Here is a 16,483-nt window from a genome sequence, read left to right on the forward strand (position 1 = left end):
ACAGAGCTCATTTACATATATCTATCTTAAAGGCACAGAAACAAAAACAGGCTGCTTAATTGTAAATGATGAAGAGAGGCTGGAAAATGAAGTAGAACTGAACTGTGACTATTTTTGGTACATAAAACCACATTAACGTTTCAACTGGTCCCTCGGGGGAAAAATAAAATCCAAGAGAAATGTGAGGAACTTTAACTATCAGTACTGTGACTGTGTGCTTATATAGTCCCTGGTGAATCAGTGATGTTCACACTCCTGCATTATTATAACCAGAGCCGATTCCTTTTGTTGGATTATTACATGAACACGCTGATTCATCAAAACATTCATCAAAACACCCACAGAGCTGTGATTGGTGTCAGCCCACTATGATTCATTACTGAGCTCATTTGCATATGACTTTGGTGATATCAGTACTAAGACTAGCGTGTGTGTACAGTGCAGCTCTAATAAGACCCCTCTGCTCTCTGTACTCACTATCTGAGTGTCCAGATGGTGGAGGATGACGATGACCGGCTCCTTCAGGTTCTCCACAGGTTCTGCAGCGTTAATCACACTCGCCGACACCACATACGTGTTCAGAGTTTGACCTCCCTCCCCGTCCTGCAGGAAACACCAGGAGTTACATTAAAACATCACAGGTTCTAACAGTGTCTGTCTTTATTTGAGTCATTCGGTATTTTTGGCCCCAGAAACATGAGCAATTACAGACGCTCTGCAGCAGCACCGGAGATTAAATCCTGTCAGTGACGAATCCACCAGAGGAAGCAGCAGCTTTATCATTTTAAACTGACCTGATATTAATTGTGTACAGTGTAGGTCTCTGGATGAGGGAGCGCTACCTTAAAGAGCGCCGGAACCCCGTAAAACTGGAACTGAACGCGGGGGTTTGTGCGGTTATTTTGGGGAAAGCTGGCGTGTAGAGCTGGAGGCAGAGAGATAAACGCCACCGTCCCCTCATACGGATCCTTATTGATATAAATCTGCAATAAAAAACACAAGAACAGCAAAAATCACACAACTGAACTCACAAATGACAGCTGTTCAATTCTCAATGTTCTTTAAATATCGTCAAAAATATGCATCTCTATTTTTATCAAGTTTTATTTTTCTACAACATTTGAACACGATGACTGTCCTTTACACTGTGTGGACATTTCATGATGAATGAACGAACAGAAATGCTTTAAATAAAATCTCCTACGTTACAAGTTAAGAGTGTTTTGTGCTCCACTCTAAACTCACCATTCTGGAGATACTTGTTTTTCTTTGGACAGCGAGGATTTGCATCCATAGCAGGTTTGAAATTAACATTTAATACTAAAGTGTGAGAAAATGTGGCATTGGTTATAACCATTTATAATTTTTTATTAGATATTATTATTATTTATTAGATAGTTATTAGTATTATTATTAGCATATGAGTTTTATTAAATGATAAAGCACTTTTCTAGGTAATCTATCCTGTATCAGCAATTTCATGTTGTATGTTACTGTTATCGTGTGTTTAGAGTGACGTGTACGTCTGACATAGATTAGATTTATATTAACATTATGTTTATGTGCAGGAAGGTATATATGAGTTTTTATTAGATGATATTTCATTCATATGCTTCATTTCCTTAACTGGACTGTTGACAGCAATAATCGCCTGGTACTGTACTGTGCTGTAGATGGTTCTATATAGAACCTTGTTGAAATGGGTTTTATATGGCACTAACAAGGTTTCTACTATTGTTACAATATCAAGCTTATATCAATAGAACACTGAAAAAAATGTGTTTTTCCAAGGGTTCTTTAGTAAAGACAGTGGTTCTATATAGAACCATGAACATTCAAAGTTGCATGGTGAACATGCAACGGGTTCTTTGAGTGCTCATGGGTTCATATAGAACCATTTTCTTTACTAAAGAACTTTTGAAGAACCATTTTTAAGAGTGTAGCACCAAAAAGTGTTCTTGTATTGTTAAAAGGTTGATATCATAACAATATAAGAACCCTTTTGGTGCTATGTAGAACCATTTACAACACATTCTCCAACAATCTGAAGAACCGTTTCACCATGCAAAGAATCATTTAGGCATGTAAATGGTTCTTTGAGTGTTTGTGGTTCTATATAGAACCATTGTCTTTACAAAAGAACCTCTGAAGAACCATTACAGAGTACAGGTTCAGAGTTCTAGAACTATTTGTCAGTTAGTGTGTTAAAGTATATGAACAGTGGTATATATTAATATTCTTTAAGCTGACAGTGACGGTGAACGGTGGCCGTGTGTACCGTTGGATATGGACCGTCATTCACTGAAGTGACTCCAAATGTCAGATTGTGGACGTTTTCAGGGTCAACACTGACCACAGACAGGGCCAATGCTGGAGCCACAACACTGACCGACTCTCCACTGAAATCTGACATTTTGTCTCCAACTGTGTCTGTAATATTCAGGATGCTGAAATCAGAAGAGTGAGTGATCAGGAGGTTAAACGTCAGATACACATACACACAAACACCCTGTTCAGATGTAAACAGAGCGGTTCAGAGCGGTTCAGAGTGGTTCAGAGAGGTTTGGTGTGAAACGCTCTGTTCTAGATAAACCTACCGAGTCAGAACTGTTCACAGTGGTGGTGATAGGAACCAGACGTCCACCTCTAAAAGCTCCCTCACAGAAAGTTCCTACATGAAATGGTTATGAATTCACTGCCTGATGACTGAGACACTGTTTTATGATCGTTTAGAGAACTTAAACTCCATTCATGGTGGAGGGATACATGCAGGGCGCTGTGAGGCCAAATAGTCCCCAAAGAAAACTTATTATTTCAGATTTTCCACTATTTTCCATCATCAACATTCCATATAAACTCAGAAGACTCGTGTAGGTTCACTGGTGGTTCTGGATAGTAAATAAAATGTCTATATGTGTGTTGTAGTCATGGCGACCCCTGGTTCCTATCACCACCACTGTAAAGACATCTGAACCATTTCACACCAAACCATTCTGAATACATCTCAATCACTGAATTATGGGGGAATTTTAAAAAATGGTTGAGTTCCCCTTTAACATGATTAAAGAAACGCTCTGGTGTTTTTTCAACCTAAACTTCTAAAGTGAATCACCTCACTCACTCGTTAGTGAAGGGCTGCAGGTCACTCTTTGAGTTCAAGATGTTGGACATGATGCTGACGATGACCTCAGCGAGGGCAGGTGTCACCGCGGTGATGTTCAGCACTTCCTGCAGCTTGGTTAGCACTGTTTGCAGGTCACACTTATCCAGAGAGTCATGCTCTTTCAGTAGGTCCACAATCATCTGCAGGACATCCTCAGCGGTGTCTGTAATGGGGATGGTGGGGGGGGGTTGGGTACTGTGACTTTATCCAAGTTGTACACTAACAGACTTAGTATGAACAGGGTTGCTTCGATAGTTTCCAGCCAAATGTTCAAAATCCACATGAAAAATGAAAAAAGTCTAAAGTCATTTTAACCAAAGATTCTAAAAAATACAGCATTTACCCAACATGACACCGATAATAAGCTGCTGGGTGTGGAAACTGATGATGTCCGGCCTTGAAAATGTGCAGAGTGTTTAAGACGTTGCCAGATGGCACTACTGGCCTTTTAAACAGACGTGTTCTTTCATCACTTCTAGGAAGAACCAAAAGCTTTTTATGTAATTTTAGAATCAAACATCTGAGAAATGCCTCATTGAATGTGTGTGTTAGGCCGTGTTCACACTGACAGCTCAAATCAGATTTTTGTCATATTCAGATTGATTTTTGATAGACTAAACAGCAGAAAACCACATGAAATCAGATTTTTGCAAATCTGATCCAAACCACATCTGGAGGTGGTTTGAAATGCGACTTCAGTCAGATTTTTACAGGTGCGTCTCAGTCTGGACACTCAAATCGGATTTCAGAGTGTCTTTTGAGTAACTCACAACACGACAAACAACAACGGTTGTCAAATCCGGAGTGATGAAGTGCTGGGACTGAAGAAGAGCTCCAAAGATTCATGATTATGAAGAGAGTTCTGAAGAGTTTGAAGGGCGAGATGATGCTGCCGCCAGTAAGGTGGGAAACTGCCCAATCTGGCAACACTGACTATGGTATATACTCTATTTGTTCCTTTAACAGAGCAAGAATTTTGCAGATTAGCTCACAAAAAAATATATTAATACTTCTACAGAGCGCTGATTGGTTAGCATTACTGCTACTGAGCTCTGATTGGTCAGCGTTACTGATACTGAGCTCTGATTGGTTAGCGTTACTGCTACTGAGCTCTGATTGGTCAGCGTTACTGATACTGAGCGCTGATTGGTTAGCATTACTGCTACTGAGCTCTGATTGGTCAGCGTTACTGATACTGAGCTCTGATTGGTCAGCGTTACTGATACTGAGCCTGATGGTTAGCTTACTGCTACTGAGCTCTGATTGGTCAGCGTTACTGATACTGAGCTCTGATTGGTCAGCGTTACTGATACTGAGCGCTGACTGGTTAGCATTACTGCTACTGAGCGCTGATTGGTTAGCGTTACTGCTACTGAGAGCTGATGGTAGCGTATGCTACTGAGCTGATTGGTTAGCGTTACTGCTACTGAGAGCTGATTGGTTAGCGTTACTGCTACTGAGCGCTGATTGGTTAGCATTACTGCTACTGAGAGCTGATTGGTTAGCGTTACTGCTACTGAGAGCTGATTGGTTAGCATTACTGCTACTGAGCTCTGATTGGTTAGCATTACTGCTACTGAGAGCTGATTGGTTAGCATTACTGCTACTGAGAGCTGATTGGTTAGCATTACTGCTACTGAGAGCTGATTGGTTAGCACTACTACTACTGAGAGCTGATTGGTTAGCATTACTGCTACTGAGCAGCTCATTGGCTGTTCGTGCTCACTGGTGTCATGAACGTACATGAGGTACCGTTTAAACTCCTGTAACTGGAGTTTCGAATGCATTACAAAACATAACAGCAGTGTTCGAATGTTTGCTGTTCTGTGTTCAGGAAATAAATGTGTTCTTTTACATAAAAACGTCTGAGAAACCCAGAAGACATTACAGAGTGTAATTCTCTTCTCTACTAGTTCTCTGGTCTTACCACTGGAGCTACAAGGCTAATACAGCTAACAAGCTAATTAAAGCTTGAACCCCATCGATTAGCATGGTGCTAACTGGACACTCTAAAACAAACTATTCCTGCTGAATCATGATGAGTGAGATTCACCTTTGGTGACTTCAATCTGCTCCAGGTCTGAGATGGTGGCCACCACAGTGGGGCAGCGCTGCAGCTCTGGAGGAACCCAGGCAGCCTGACTCGTCTCCGCACTCAGCAAACTGAACACAGGGCAATTAACACAGCAATTAACAGCTTCAATTAAAATTCAACTCATCACGATCGCTTTTAAAGACATATGAAGTATGGTGCCCCCTGCTGTCAGGACCGTTTCACTCCAACTGCAGTTGCAAATAATAATAATAAAATTACATACACCCAAAGCACTAGAAATATAATGGATAAGGCAATATAGAACAAAATCTAAAACAAATATTAAAGCATATATCAGTGTATATATATGTACATAACTCTACTAAACTGTACCAAATGTTTCAGTAGGGTCTGTTTCAGTAGTGACTGTTTCAATAGTGACTGTTTCAGTAGTGTCTGTTTCAGTAGGGTCTGTTTCAGTAGTGACTGTTTCAGTAGTGACTGTTTCAGTAGTGTCTGTTTCAGTAGGGTCTGTTTCAGTAGTGTCTGTTTCAGTAGGGTCTGTTTCAGTAGTGACTGTTTCAGTAGTGACTGTTTCAGTAGTGTCTGTTTCAGTAGTCACTGTTTCAGCAGTGACCGTTTCGGTAGTGTCTGTTTCGGTAGTGTCTGTTTCGGTAGTGATTGTTGCGGTAGTGACTGTTTCAGTAGTGTCTGTTTCAGTAGGGTCTGTTTCAGTAGTGACTGTTTCAGTAGTGACTGTTTCAGTAGTGTCTGTTTCAGTAGTCACTGTTTCAGCAGTGACCGTTTCGGTAGTGACTGTTTTGGTAGTGTCTGTTTCAGTTGTGACTGTTTCGATAGTGACTGTTTCAGTAGTGACTGTTTCAGTAGTGTCTGTTTCAGTAGTGACTGTTTTGGCAGTGACTGTTTTGGCAGTGACTGTTTTGGCAGTGTCTGTTTCAGTAGTGTGTTTCGGTAGTGTCTGTTTCGGTAGTGACTGTTTCAGTAGTGTCTGTCTCAGTAGTGTCTGTCTCAGTAGTGACTGTTTCAGTAGTGACTGTCTCAGTAGTGACTGTTTCAGTAGTGACCGTTTCATTAGTGACCGTTTCGGTAGTGCCCGTTTCAGTAGTGTCTGTTTCAGTAGTGTCTGTTTTGGTGGTGACTTTCAGTAGTGACTGTTTTGGTAGTGTCTGTTTTGGTAGTGCCTGTTTCGGCAGTGACTGTTTCAGTAGTGTCTGTTTCAGCAGTGTCTGTTTTGGTAGTGACTGTTTCGGTAGTGTCTGTTTCGATAGTGATTGTTTCAGTAGTGACTGTTTCAGTAGTGACTGTTTCAGTAGTGACTGTTTTGGTGACAATTTTAGCTCATTCTGAGCTCAGAAACTCAGCCCGAACATGACCAGAAACACAGCTTTGAACAGCTGTTCACACAGAAAATCATCATATTTATCATTAAAACACTAAAAAGTGCTGAACTGCAGAAAATATGAGGATTCTTAATGTTCCACACTGATTTTCAGACTTTGGGACACATTTACTTCAAAACAATGGGGTCTAACTGCTCACCATGTGGCCATGAGGGACAGGGATGCAGCCTCACTTACTGCTCTGAAATGCAGGGGCATGACCAAAATAAGGCTCCGCCCACTGACTAAAACTGTGTGTTTCTGTAGTGACTTGAACATTTTTAAATAAAGTTTTTTTTTATAAAAAAAATATAGCTTGTAACAATAGCAGAACCCTTTTTGGTGCTACATAGAACCATATACAACACATTGCCCTTCAATCTGAAGAACGATTTCACTGTGAAAAGAACAATTTAAACATGCAAATGACTTTTTGAGTCATCATAGTTCTATAGAGCCACTGTCTTTGCTAAAGAACCCTTGAAGAACCATCTTTTTTGAGAGTGTATAAATGATGATTGTGTACATATTTAGCTTATTATGATCTCTATTAATGTCTTGGGTTTAAATAAATAAGAACATAATCACTGTAAATATATATGATCTGAACACTTCATTGTTTTTTAATAGTTTTTAGTGAGAGTTCAGTGTGAACTTATATATATATACATATAATATATACAAAATAAAAAATACAAAAACCTCAGCGTTCGCATTCGTTATGAGTGTAATTCTGATGATGACTCTCAGTGCCGGTGTGTGTTTAAAGCTGAGTTCAGCAGGTTTGTGGTTATCTTCTCTCTCAGCGTCAACAGAACATTACACAAAAACAGCTGCTGTAAAACTGATCGATCAGACGCGCTGCTGCTATCTAGAGCACGTTCTGCCAAATTGGTTTATGGCGGAGCCTCAAACACAAAGTGTGTGTTTTAGTTTTTGGATGGACTGAGTGGCGGCGGTCACCGCGGAGAGCCGAGCGACCGGACGGTCGGATTAATGAGTCATTAAGATACACAGAGCAAACATAAAATATCTGTAATCACATATCGGTCTGTTTGCTGACGAGCCAATCAGCTTCGGCTTTAATGATCCCAATTTAAATGAACCCTTCATATGTCCCAGAGCAAACAGTGAGAGAGAACATTAGATTTCTAAATCTATTTAAAATCTATTTAAAATCTAAAAGTCTAAAAATAAATAATAGCTGATAATGGATGTAGTCAAACTCTGTTTCTCACTGCAGACTATTTTCACTGGATTTGAAGATGAAACTACGATGTTAGTGAAATCACTGCAGCTTCAATACATACAGCCAAATATTCAAGGGTTCTAAAAACACTCAAAGAACCTTTTGCATGCTTAAATGGTTCCCTGCATGGTGAAATCGTTCATCAGATTGATGGAGAATGTGTTTTATATGGTACTATATAGCATCAAAATACGTTCTGCTATTGTTACTACACTCTTAAAAAGATGATGCTTCAAGGGTGAAAAAAATGGTTCTATATAGAACCAAGAACACTCAAAGAACCCTTTGCCTGCTTAAATTGTTCTTCAGATTGATGGATTGATGGAAAATGTGCTGTTCATGGTTTTATGTATAAACTTTTTGAGAAGGATTCTAAATAGCACCAAAAAGGGTTCTGCTTTTGCTATGGTTTTAAGTTTGTAACAGCAGAAGAAGAGAACCCTATTAGTGCCACACAACACATTCTCACTCAGTCTGAGGAACCATTTCACCACGTGGAGAACCATTTAAGCATGAAAATGGCTGTATGAGTGTTTTCACGGTTCTATATAGAACCATTTTCTTCAGTAAAGAACCCTTGAAGAACCATCTTTTTAAGAGTGTAGACATATAAATCACACTGAGTGCTAAAAGTTTGATTCTCGCTTTTAAGTTAAGAAGTTCTTCTGCAGGCTGCTGTTAAAAGCTCACACTGAAACTCTTTTTAGTCCAAACGTGGCTTAAACACCTGAAAGCTTAGAGTTCTGACATCACAACAAGGTGAGAAAGTGGGTGTGGCCTCGGTGCAGGACTTTCAGCAGCTGTTCCTTCAGTTTTACAGTTTCTTCAGTTTTACAGCAAAAAAAAATTATTTCTGTGGTATATATTGTACTGTTCTGTGGTGTTTTTACTGTATTTTTGTGGTATATATTGTACTGTATGGTGGTGTTTTACTGTATTTCTGTGGTATATATTGTACTGTATGGTGGTGTTTTACTGTATTTCTGTGGTATATATTGTACTGTATGGTGGTGTTTTTACTGTATTTCTGTGGTATATATTGTACTGTATGGTGGTGTTTTTACTGTATTTCTGTGGTATATATTGTACTGTTCTGTAGTGTTTTTACAGGTAAAATTAAACTTGCTGTCCTGATAAACAGATTTAAGCAGATTTATGGTTGTTGTGCAGTGCTGTGTGTATAACAGTGTATATGAAGCTGAAGTGTTTATTGAAGGTGTTTATGAATACTGTACCACTGGCGGTAGGCCAGGCTGTCCTTATCTGCCTCACAGCGCTGCCAGGCTGTGCGCTGAGCCGGAGTCCAGGGCCAAACGTACCGACCCTGCCGAGTCTGCTGGGTCAGCTGAGGGCAAAGACCGGGCTCTAATGACACACACACACACACACACACACACACACACACACCCACACACACAGAAACAGAGACAGAGACCAACCGGGAAATCAGAAATGATGATGTACAGTTATATATACTGTTATATACGGCATTTCCCTTCAGTATAATGAATGAGGCAATGTAAAAGCTGCAGTGCTCAAATTCTATAGAAAAAAGAAAAAAGTGGAATATTTGTTTTTTTTCTGAACCGTGGCAGTTCACACTCTCAGAAAAGTGAATAATTCATATTGTGTATTGTGACCATCATTATTATTGTGATGTGCCACATTGTCCACTTTTAGTGGACACAACAGCACAAAACACTTCTGAGAAATGTGACAGTGATGTTCTGGGCATGGTGTTACCACCCTTGTGGTGCCTATACCGGTTTTTGCTGCCGTACTCTCTTGTCTTTCTCTTTCTCGTGTTCCACCTGTCCTTTTATTAGGACCTGGGCTTGGAGACTTCTGATTGGCTGCAGCAGGGGGCGCTCCAGCTATAAAAGGGGCTGAGAAAAGATGGTGGCTGGTGGAGGCTGGTGGAGGCTGGTGGAGAAAAGATGGTGGCTGACTGCTTTGGTTGTTGCATCTGTGCCATCCGCTCTCCCACTGACCAGATCAAACCCAGCACCTTGGTTTAGCTTATCTTAACCAGCCTTGATGTTTCTTATCATGTAACCCTTGTTCTCTAAGGTCAGGGGTGAGTGCTCTGTCTTGGTTTGCTACCATTTCCTCCTGGTTTGGTTCAGGGTAGTTGTTTGTATCTTTGTTTTCATCCTAGGTAAGTTTTGATTTTGTTTCCAGCTGTTTTAGCTCTCTGCTGAAGAGGTTTATCTCCTTTAATTATTAACTATATTGCATCTAATAGATGGCTAATATAAACAAATGTGTCTCTTATCTGCTGTCTTATGTTCCTTTAAAGAATGGCAGTTCATATCTGATGGATGAAAGGAATAAATGTTGACATTTAACTATCTTATCTGGGTTCTTGTTGTTTGGTCTGGTGGTTGTTTTGGCGTTTGGCCTATTTTTTATGTACAACCTCTTTTAGAATCCCCTAGACCAGGGGTCACAACCCAAATGCTAAGAAGAGCCATTCTGTATGTAGCTAGTCTGAATGTAACTGCTGCACCATTTAAGGTGGAACGGGAGAATCGAACGAGAAGCTGGCGAATGAGAAACTGACTTCAGCTCCATGACTTTTTAGTGTTGTCAGTTTCTCACTGCAGATTAAACCAGCTGGAGTGATTATAAACACAAATAAGTCCATTCATCTCCAAATTATCGATGTTCGTATTAAATCTCTCTCTTTGCCGTTTCGTTAGCTACTAGCTAGGTGAGATCGTTGTCTGTGTTGCTATGGTGACCAGCAGTCTGTGCTGATCTTCAGGGTTAAAGGGTGAATCAGCAGTTCTACATTAACTCCAGCTTTTAAGACCATTTACTGTTAAACTGTGTTGAACGATCAGCAGAGCTTTATTTTACTGTAAAGGAGGATTATTTTATTTTTACCTACTAATCTGATTCTGCTGTGGAGCAACAGGACAGTAAAAGAGCCAGATGTTGCCAAACCCTGGTTTAGACCTATGAGGTCGTAACAGTATTTGTGTGTGTGAGGCCGGTACCTATGTGTGATATGAGGATGTCCTCTGGATCAGCGTCCAGGCTCACGCTGCCGTTGCTGTAGGGCTTCTCCAGCAGGTCGTGGATCTGTCTCTGAGTCTCCTCTACATTAGAGCACCCAGGCACGAGCATCTGAAACACACAGCTGTGGCTGGGAGCAGGAGTGGCTGTCAGTACAGCGTACAGTCTCACTGACACAACATCATTAATCACATACAAGTTCATCTAATTCTGCTTTGAATTGACCTCTACAGGCTCCGCCCACAAGCGGTTGGACAAGCTTTACAGAACTCTAAATGTAGGTATTGTGATATAAACTGAGTCTGTTCTACAGTTTCTCATTAGGCTGAATGAATAACTGACTCTAAATGTAGGTATTGTGATATAAACTGAGTCTGTTCTACAGTTTCTCATTAGGCTGAATGAATAACCGACTCTAAATGTAGGTATTGTGATATAAACCGAGTCTGTTCTACAGTTTCTCATTAGGCTGAATGAATAACTGACTCTAAATGTAGGTATTGTGATATAAACTGAGTCTGTTCTACAGTTTCTCATTAGGCTGAATGAATAACTGACTCTAAATGTAGGTATTGTGATATAAACTGAGTCTGTTCTACAGTTTCTCATTAGGTTGAACTGGATTTTTCAATCAATCTATTAATCAACCTTTATTTTCACTCAGAAATACATTGAGGGTGACTCATTTTCAATGTAGCTGAAGATTTACAGCACAGAAGGACTGAAAATAAATTAAAATGGAATTTATTCAGCTTAGAATAAAATGAACAGAAATACATGAACAAATTAACAACAAAATCAAACAAAATCAAGATAAAAAAGAAAAAAAACAGGATTTAATTCGGAATGGGAACAATAAAATAAAACCCAGATATAATAGTTAAAAAAGGATTATAAAAAGTGATCTAATAAAAACAGTAATAGAAATAAGATCAAATAAAGAAATTAAGATTTCAAGCAGCCAAAAGAAATGAAATAAAATAAAATTATTGGGAAAAAAATAAACTAAAACAGTTACAGGCTGTCTGAAGGAAGAGATTAAAAGCTTAAAATGATTTTTACCAACATTCTGTAAAGTTTGTCCAACTTCACAACAGCAGCTACAAAACTGGGCAAAGTATGAATGTCATTTACATTCGTTTACATTTTCTCACTTTCACTGAGCTCTTACCTTTCTTCAGTGATGAAAAGAGCCTGAAATAAAGAACAAAATCTGCTAGTCTACAGAATCAGGAGGAAGAAAGACAGTGCAGTGCAGCTCACTGGCCCTGAACTGGACTCACCTCTTTCGCTTCGTAGCTGCGTTTCTTCAAACTGAAAGACAAAATAAAATTCATCCTGATCAAGCAGCTCAGAAGAAACGGAGCAGGTTTCTAGAAATCTAGAAATTCCACACCAGACCACTCTGAATGACTCTGTTTACATCTCAACCACTGAACTAGTAGGGAACGCTCGTAAAAGGACTATGAAATCCCAGGTGGTTGCTAAGGTGTTCCAAAGTTATCCCAGGTGGATGTAAAGATGTTGCAAGGCCATTGCTTTGGAATCCCAGGTAGTTGCTAAGGTGTTGCTATGCCATTTCTACACTTTGTTAATCTGGGTGGTTGCTAAGGTTTTGTTAAGCCGTTGCTATGAAATCCCAAGTAGTTGCTAAGGTGTTGCTAGGCCGTTGCTATGAAATCCCAAGTAGTTGCAAAGGTGTTGCTAGGCTGTTGCTATGAAATCCGAAGTAGTTGCTAAGGTGTTGCTAGGCCATTTCTACGCTTTGTTATCCTGGGAAGTTGCTAAGGATTGGAAAGCCATTGCAATGAAATCCCAAGTAGTTGCTAAGGTGTTGCTAGGCCGTTGCTATGAAATCCCGAGTAGTTGCTAAGGTGTTGCTAGGCCGTTGCTATGAAATCCCGAGTAGTTGCTAAGGTGTTGCTAGGCCATTTCTACGCTTTGTTATTCTGGGTGGTTGCTAAGGTTTTGTTAAGCCATTGCTATGAAATCCTGAGTAGTTGCTAAGGTGTTGCTAGGCCGTTGCTATGAAATCCCGAGTAGTTGCTAAGGTGTTGCTAGGCCATTTCTATGCTTTGTTATCCTGGGTGGTTGCTAAGATGCTGCTATGCCATCGCTATTATAAGAAAAATACTGACCGGACAGTTCTTGTTTGTGGGGATGTGAGATGGAAGTTTAGCACAGATATCCTTTTGGTAGAGAGAGTTCCGTAAAGCTACAGACAGAGAAAGGCAAATGCAAACATATATGAAGCATCAAAGTAATTTGGATTTAACATGCATATATAATAAGGCTTGACTGTAATAAAAGTTTGTCACTGATACTGTGACTTTCAGAAGCTAAAATTCAGATAACTGATGATTTTAGCTCATATACAGTCAAAAATCCAGTAGTTGTACTTAAAGAGCAAGTGCTCTACTGACTGATTTGATTGTCCGTTCTTAATTTGTTAAACTCAGTTAAACTTTTTTTATCCAGCCAGATGATCTATCAGGTCCTAATAAGCATGTATTTTATCTTAATAGAGTTTCATGTTCCCTCTTTCTTACCCATGTCTGAATAGTGTCTGCAGGGTCTACACCTGATCCCCCAATCGTTACGTTCACACTGACCTTGAAGAAACTGTCTGTATCAAAGACAGACAAAAATCTTTTTGCTGATTCATGATGCAACACATGAAAAGGACAGAACAGGAACACAGTACGACTGTTGCCTAAATGTAGTTCTGATTACATAAGAAAATTCATAATTTCTCAGCAACAATGAGCTTCTAACCTGTGGCTGGAGGAAAAACTGGAGACAATGATGGTTTGGTTGTGCTGGGTGTTGAAGTTGTGCCAGGTCTTGTGCTGGGTGTTGTGGTTGTGCTGGGTGTTGTGGTTGTATCTGGTGTTGTGGTTGTGCTGGGTGTTGTGGTTGTGCTGGGTGTTGTGGTTGTATCTGGTGTTGTGGTTGTATCAGGTGTTGTGGTTGTGCTGGGTGTTGTGGTTGTATCTGGTTTTGTGGTTGTGGTTGTGCTGGGTGTTGTGGTTGTATCTGGTGTTGTGGTTGTATCTGGTGTTGTGGTTGTGGTTGTATCTGGTGTTGTGGTTGTGCTGGGTGTTGTGGTTGTATCTGGTGTTGTGGTTGTATCGGGTGTTGTGGTTGTGCTGGGTGTTGTGGTTGTATCTGGTGTTGTGGTTGTGGTTGTATCTGGTGTTGTGGTTGTGCTGGGTGTTGTGGTTGTATCTGGTGTTGTGGTTGTGCTGGGTGTTGTGGTTGTATCTGGTTTTGTGGTTGTATCTGGTGTTGTGGTTGTGCTGGGTGTTGAGGTTGTATCTGGTTTTGTGGTTGTGCTGGGTGTTGTGGTTGTATCTGGTGTTGTGGTTGTGGTTGTATCGGGTGTTGTGGTTGTGCTGGGTGTTGTGGTTGTATCTGGTGTTGTGGTTGTGCTGGGTGTTGTGGTTGTGCTGGGTGTTGTGGTTATGCCGGGTGTTGTGGTTGTGCTGGGTGTTGTGGTTATGCCGGGTGTTGTGGTTGTGCCGGGTGTTGTGGTTGTGCTGGGTGTTGTGGTTATGCCGGGTGTTGTGGTTGTGCCGGGTGTTGTGGTTGTATCTAGTGTTGTGGTTGTGCTGGGTGTTGTGGTTGTGCTGGGTGTTGTGGTTGTATCTGGTGTTGTGGTTGTATCGGGTGTTGTGGTTGTGGTTGTATCGGGTGTTGTGGTTGTGGTTGTATCTGGTGTTGTGGTTGTATCTTGTGTTGAGGTTGTATCCAGTATAGTGGTTGTGATGGGTGGTTTGGGCGTTGAGTTGATTGGTTTTGAGGTTGATTTAGGAACTTCATCGCCATCTGCACAGAAACAAAGAGAGGGTAATGACAGTAGAGAGGTTAACAAGCATACAATGAGTAATGAGGACAGAGCAGGTAACTAGGGTACAGAGGGTAATGAGGGTAGAGAGGGTAATTAGGGTACAGAGGGTAATGAGGGTAGAGAGGGTAATTAGTGTACAGAGGTTAATGAGGGTAGAGAGGGTAATTAGTGTACAGAGGGTAATGAGGGTAGAGAGGGTAATTAGTGTACAGAGGTTAATGAGGGTAGAGAGGGTAATTAGTGTACAGAGGTTAATGAGGGTAGAGAGGGTAATTAGTGTACAGAGGGTAATGAGGGTAGAGAGGGTAATTATTGTACAGAGGTTATGAGGGTAGAGAGGGTAATAGTGTACAGAGGGTAATGAGGTTAGAGAGGGTAATTAGTGTACAGAGGGTAATGAGGGAAGAGAGGGTAATAGTGTACAGAGGTTAATGAGGGTGAGAGGGTAATTAGTGTACAGAGGTTAATGAGGGTAGGAGGTAATTAGGTACAGAGGGTAATGAGGGTAGAGAGGGTAATTAGGTACAGAGGGTAATGGGGTAGAGAGGGTGATTAGTGTACAGAGGTCATAAGGGTAAGAGGGTATAGCAAGGAATGAGAGAGGGTAGTGTACAGGTAAGGGGAGAGAGGGTAACTTGGGAACAGAGGGTAATGAGGGAAGAGAGGGTAACAAGGATACAAAGGGTAACTAGGGTGGAGAGGATAATGTGGGACAGGGTATAAGGAGGTCAGACTACGGGTAGATTGAAGGGGTATTGGGTACAGTAGGTATAGTGAGGGTCAAAAAGAGAGGATAATGAGGAGGAGAGGGTAACTAGGGTGGAGAGAGTAACTTGGAAACAGAGGGTTACTCGGGAGCAGATGGGTAACTGGTACAGAGGGTAACTAGGGTAGAGACGGTAACTTAGGAAGAGATGGTAACTAGGGAAGAAAGGGTTGAAGGGGTAGTGAGGATAGAGAGGGTAGTAAGGGTAGAGAGGGTAATTACGATAGAAATGGTAAAGTGGGTGACTAGCAAAGAAAGGGTACTGAGAATAAAGAAAGTACTAAGGGTAGCCAGGGTAAATGGGGTAGAAAGGGAAGGATACTGAGGAAAGACAGGGTAATTATGGCTGTAAGTGTAATTAAGAAGGAAAGTAATAAGCGTAGTTACAGTCTTAAAAATAAAGTTCCCAAAGGGGTTCTTGGTCATATGTTCTATATAAAAACCTTTCATTGTTTCCATCGTCTTTACGTTACATGGAGGTTCCTTAATGTTTCATTTACAACAAATGGTTTTTAAACAAAAATCCACTGAAAGGCTCTTTAAGGATGGTATAATGGTGTGACATCCTACCAATAGAATAAATGTGCAGAAACTCCCTGTGTGTGTACAGGTCGTACTCGGCCGTATGAAACTCATCCCTGAGGCGCTCATGAACCAAGTCCTGAACTTTTCCAACATCATCGCTGGGAATCACAGTGAGATGAGCCAAAGCATCAAACCTACATGCATCCATGGAGACATAAACACATGCTGCTAATTTACTTCATTCATACACGAACCATTTGGAAATCATTGTCAAATGCCTTCTGATAAGACTGTTTGATTAAGTTGGTTATAAATTCTAATTTAGAAGAGTCCATAAATAAATTACCTTTTTAGATATGGGGTGCATCTAACCAGGATCACAGACTATATTAACCATTTAAAGCTAACTCAAACGTGGCTTGATAGCTGTTTTCTATTAATAATGTCTTTTTTGGTACTTTTGTCACATTTTTC

The 16,483-nt window shown here is 40.6% G+C and overlaps 1 protein-coding gene across 1 annotated transcript in view; it reads right to left on the reverse strand.

The window, feature by feature from the left end:
* Positions 1 to 16,483, reverse strand: part of LOC118825001 (adhesion G-protein coupled receptor G4) — a 32,562-nt gene that overhangs the window by 10,529 nt on the left and 5,550 nt on the right. The window contains exons 8-20 of the mRNA XM_036595499.1: positions 16,055 to 16,203; positions 13,644 to 14,696; positions 13,418 to 13,494; positions 13,007 to 13,083; positions 12,152 to 12,182; positions 12,040 to 12,062; positions 10,850 to 10,998; positions 9,083 to 9,212; positions 5,217 to 5,326; positions 3,122 to 3,326; positions 2,279 to 2,447; positions 843 to 983; positions 478 to 603 (exon numbers count right to left, since the gene is read on the reverse strand). Coding sequence (XP_036451392.1) covers positions 478 to 603; positions 843 to 983; positions 2,279 to 2,447; positions 3,122 to 3,326; positions 5,217 to 5,326; positions 9,083 to 9,212; positions 10,850 to 10,998; positions 12,040 to 12,062; positions 12,152 to 12,182; positions 13,007 to 13,083; positions 13,418 to 13,494; positions 13,644 to 14,696; positions 16,055 to 16,203 — 2,440 coding nt within the window. The remainder of the gene's footprint in view (positions 1 to 477; positions 604 to 842; positions 984 to 2,278; positions 2,448 to 3,121; positions 3,327 to 5,216; positions 5,327 to 9,082; positions 9,213 to 10,849; positions 10,999 to 12,039; positions 12,063 to 12,151; positions 12,183 to 13,006; positions 13,084 to 13,417; positions 13,495 to 13,643; positions 14,697 to 16,054; positions 16,204 to 16,483) is intronic.

Source organism: Colossoma macropomum, unplaced genomic scaffold (genome assembly GCF_904425465.1).
Source record: "Colossoma macropomum unplaced genomic scaffold, Colossoma_macropomum, whole genome shotgun sequence".
NCBI lineage: Eukaryota > Metazoa > Chordata > Actinopteri > Characiformes > Serrasalmidae > Colossoma > Colossoma macropomum.